Raw genomic sequence first — 3775 nt, 5'->3', positions numbered from 1 at the left:
ATGGAAGCTCTTCCTGAGCTTCGAGTGCTCGTCTTGAAGTCTAACAAGTTTGATGGTAACATGTCGTTGGCTTCACGAAGCAACCTTCCATTTCCGAAGTTGCAAGTTTTAGATATATCAGAGAACGAATTTGTGGGGTCTCTACCTCGAAAATATTTCAAAAATTTCAGAGCAATGATGGATGTGAAGGAAAATCAAAAAGAAAGATACAATAATAATGATTCGCAATTTCAAGCTTTCGTGGAGATGACAATCACCTTGAAAGGCTTAGATCAGTTATTGAAGAGATTGTTGCAAACCTTTACAATAATTGATTTATCCTCCAACAATTTCTCTGGGAGAATTCCAGATTCCATAGGTAATCTGAATTCTTTGAGATACTTGAATTTGTCGCACAATAATCTCACGGGACACATACCTGCATCTCTTGGAAATATAAGTGTGCTTGAATCATTGGACTTGTCATCGAACAAATTGGAGGGTGGAATTCCAAGTGAACTGACAAGCTTGACATTTCTTGCGAAATTAAACCTTTCAATGAATGATCTCGTGGGGCAAATACCACAATCTTCTCAGTTTTCCACATTTGAGAATGATTCATATGTGGGAAACTTGAGATTGTGTGGAGTTCCGTTGACGAGAAAATGCAACGAGGAGAATGAGCAGCGGATGCAGCCAGAAGAAGAAGAAGATGAAGAGTATGGATTTATAGATGGATTTGGATGGAGAAGTGTGGTGATGGGATATGGAAGTGGAATGATAGTTGGAATTGGAATTGGTTGTTACATTATTCGATTTGGAAGGCCAAGATGGTTGGTGGAATTCTTTTTTGGTTGTTACATTACATGAAGAATAAGAAGAAGAAGAAGAAGACAAGGAAGAGAGCTACTCCAACACAGAGGAGAAGTTGATTCAAGACAAATATATATAATGAGCTTTTCTTTCTTGCATTTTTGTTCTTTTCCAAACATCAGATGGTTGTTTTATGATTGCTACTTGTGAGTTTGTGCTTTTGAGTTTATACAATATTGTTGATGTTCAAAGTTTGCTAAGTTTTAAATTTATCTTCAAACAATTTTTTCAGTATGTGAAACTCTGTAGAAATGACTTTTTTAATACTTCATAAATTAAGACGATGTCGTTTTGATCCAAGATAAGTTGGAAGAGTTTTACAGTTAATATTTAGTACTATTCTTTCTCCCAATTCGATGATTATTTATTAGGCACGAAGGCAGGACGTCTACCCACATAAAGTTGAGAAAAATTGGAAAACTATCTGCACGCAGGCGGGATTGAACCCAATACCTCTCATAAAGGAGAGTCATTGAGTACCCCAGTTTTGCCACTTGAGCTAATTCTCATTGGCGATGCAACTAGTATATGCTCATTCGTGTGATGCGCGATCGATATCGAAATTAAACGATAAATTTAAATAAAATAAATACATATAAAAATTATAAAATAAAATATAAACAAATAAACCTAACTTGGCCACTTCCTTTTGCCTGGGGTTTATTTTTTAAAATTCAACTAACCTAGAAAAAGTTTCTAGAAATATGTGAATGAGGACAATAGAGATTAGAGGAGTTAGCTAGTTCGATAAAGGATAGCATTGTTAAGTTGGATGATTATTTTAATTTTAAGCACAAGAAAATTAATCCTATGTTATTCGATGAGATTTATGGATTTTTAATGATAAATTTGCAACTAAAATAAATTGAATGCAAATTTGAAGAAATACACTATTAAAAATTAAAAATTTGAGCATAAAGTGTTGTCCAAAACGAGTTGACCCATTTTCTTAACTGGACTGGGCCATAGAACTTTGGGCGTGTGAAAAATTTGGAAAAATTTAATATAAAAGTGATTATTTTTTTGGTGGGATTGGGTTGGTGGACTTGCTTTTCGTAATATTGGAAAAATATGTTTCTACATATATTTTCATGATAAATTTGCATAGTCTTTATTTTTATTTTATATATATGTATAGTTTGAGCATTAAATGTCGAAGTCGAAATATGTGTTTGATGATAAATTTACATACACTGTGTTCGATTCGTGTCTCTATTTTCTAAAATTATTTATTATGCACGAAGGCAGGACGTCTACCCACATAAAGTTGAGAAAAACTGAAAAACTATCCGCATGCACAGAGTCATTGAGTACCTCAGTTTTGCCACTTGAGCTAAGCCTCATTGGCGATGCAACTAGTATATGCTCATTCGTGTGATGGACGATCGATATCGAAATTAAACGATAAATTTAAATAAAATAAATACATATAAAAACAAAAAAAAAACAAATACAAAATATGTTTTAGTAAAATGTAATAATTCACATCAATTACTCAATAAAATCCTGAATTTAAAAATGTAAATATTCAATTTCAAAATTAGGGGTCGGGGTTGGTGTTCAAGTTTCAACATTGTCGGTTACTACTAGTTTGTTTCAGAAGCTCCTCCCACTTCCTACCTCTCAAAACTCAGCAGCACCTTGTTCCAGATTTGCCTCCCAGCCAGCGACCCTCGCCATTTCATCGTTCCCCTCGGCCTCCCACCCCGTCAGCCGTCCCATTCCCGTCGAATCGCCCCCACCGCGCCGCGCCTCCTACTCCTGGACTTCCAAATTTCCAGTTCGAGAATCCCTCCGCGCCTCCCACTTCTATCGGCGACCCCGTCGCCGTTCCCGTCCCGCCTCCTGTTCGATTCGCCCCTCTGCGCCCATCGAGAGCCACCACCAGAATCAACCCCCAGTGTTCCGCTGCCCTCCCTTCCACCGCAACGCCGTCGAGAGGTTGTCATGCCGCCGTCCCCTCCGGCATGTTCTTTTCGTCCTCTGCCTCTTCTCCCACAGCAGCAGCGTCGCGCCGCCTCCGAGCTCCGACCACCGGCATCTCTAGACAAGCATTTTGGGCATCTATATTGGACAAGCATTTTCGGGTACTTGATTTTTCGGGTAATTCGGGAAAGCTATTAGCTTGAATACTCGATTAATCTGGCAGTTGAATTCCAATTTAAATCAGCTCGGGTAATTTAGGGTACCCGAATACCCAATTCGGGTACCCGAGTCGGGTATTAGGGAACCCGATTTAGTAATCGGGTTCGGGATCAGGTACTATTTTTTTTTATCGATTTTCGGGTTCGGGTACACGATTTTTTCGGATAGGGTACCCGAACCCGACCCGATTCCCACCCATAGGGGCTATACAAACAATTAAATTTTAATTTAACTGCAAAATAAATTATATTTAATTTGAGACTATATAAATTAAGGACAAAATTGTAAACTTATAATTATTCTTTATTATTATTTTATATGAGTGGCTATATGGAGTAAAGTGGAGGCTGTAAATAGAATCACCCAATATAAAATTGTCAAAAATGAATAGACTGAGCTAGATTGGGCCATGGAGCTTCAAGCCCAAAAAGATTTCAAAGCAAAAAATCATATAGCCCATTTTAGCCTGATACTATTTTTTTTTGTACTATTGGGCCGCGCTGTATTGGTAGACTTACTTTTTAAGTTGGGTTGACCCTTTTGATGCCTTTACTTATGTACTCCCTACCCCGGTACCCCCAATGAAATATGAGTCGTATTCCTTTCTAGGCTGTCCTACGATACTTGTTACGTTTCTATTTATAGTAAATATGTAACCGACCGAAAATCGATCGGTTCGATTAATTTTTTGCCGATTTTTCGGTCGGTTCGATTTCTGCAAACCCCTACTCTTCGAGCGTTGTAAACCCTAATCGGAAACAAATTAAAAATTAAATTT

General features: G+C 37.6%; 1 protein-coding gene across 1 annotated transcript; it reads left to right on the top strand.

Moving 5' to 3' along the window:
- Positions 1–849, top strand: LOC131015755 (receptor-like protein 9DC3). The gene has a single exon (XM_057944180.1). It carries the CDS (start codon positions 1–3, stop codon positions 847–849), a length of 849 nt encoding a protein of 282 aa, XP_057800163.1.
- The last annotated feature ends 2926 nt before the right edge of the window (positions 850–3775 follow it).

Source organism: Salvia miltiorrhiza, chromosome 3 (assembly GCF_028751815.1).
Source record: "Salvia miltiorrhiza cultivar Shanhuang (shh) chromosome 3, IMPLAD_Smil_shh, whole genome shotgun sequence".
Taxonomy (NCBI): Eukaryota; Viridiplantae; Streptophyta; class Magnoliopsida; order Lamiales; family Lamiaceae; genus Salvia; species Salvia miltiorrhiza.
The sequence above is the reverse complement of the archived record's forward strand: the minus strand, read 5'-3'. Positions and strand labels throughout refer to the sequence as shown.

Coding starts and splice junctions, on each gene's coding strand:
- LOC131015755 (XM_057944180.1), top strand. CDS start 1: ATGGAAGCTCTTCCTGAGCTTCGAGTGCTCGTCTTGAAGTCTAACAAG.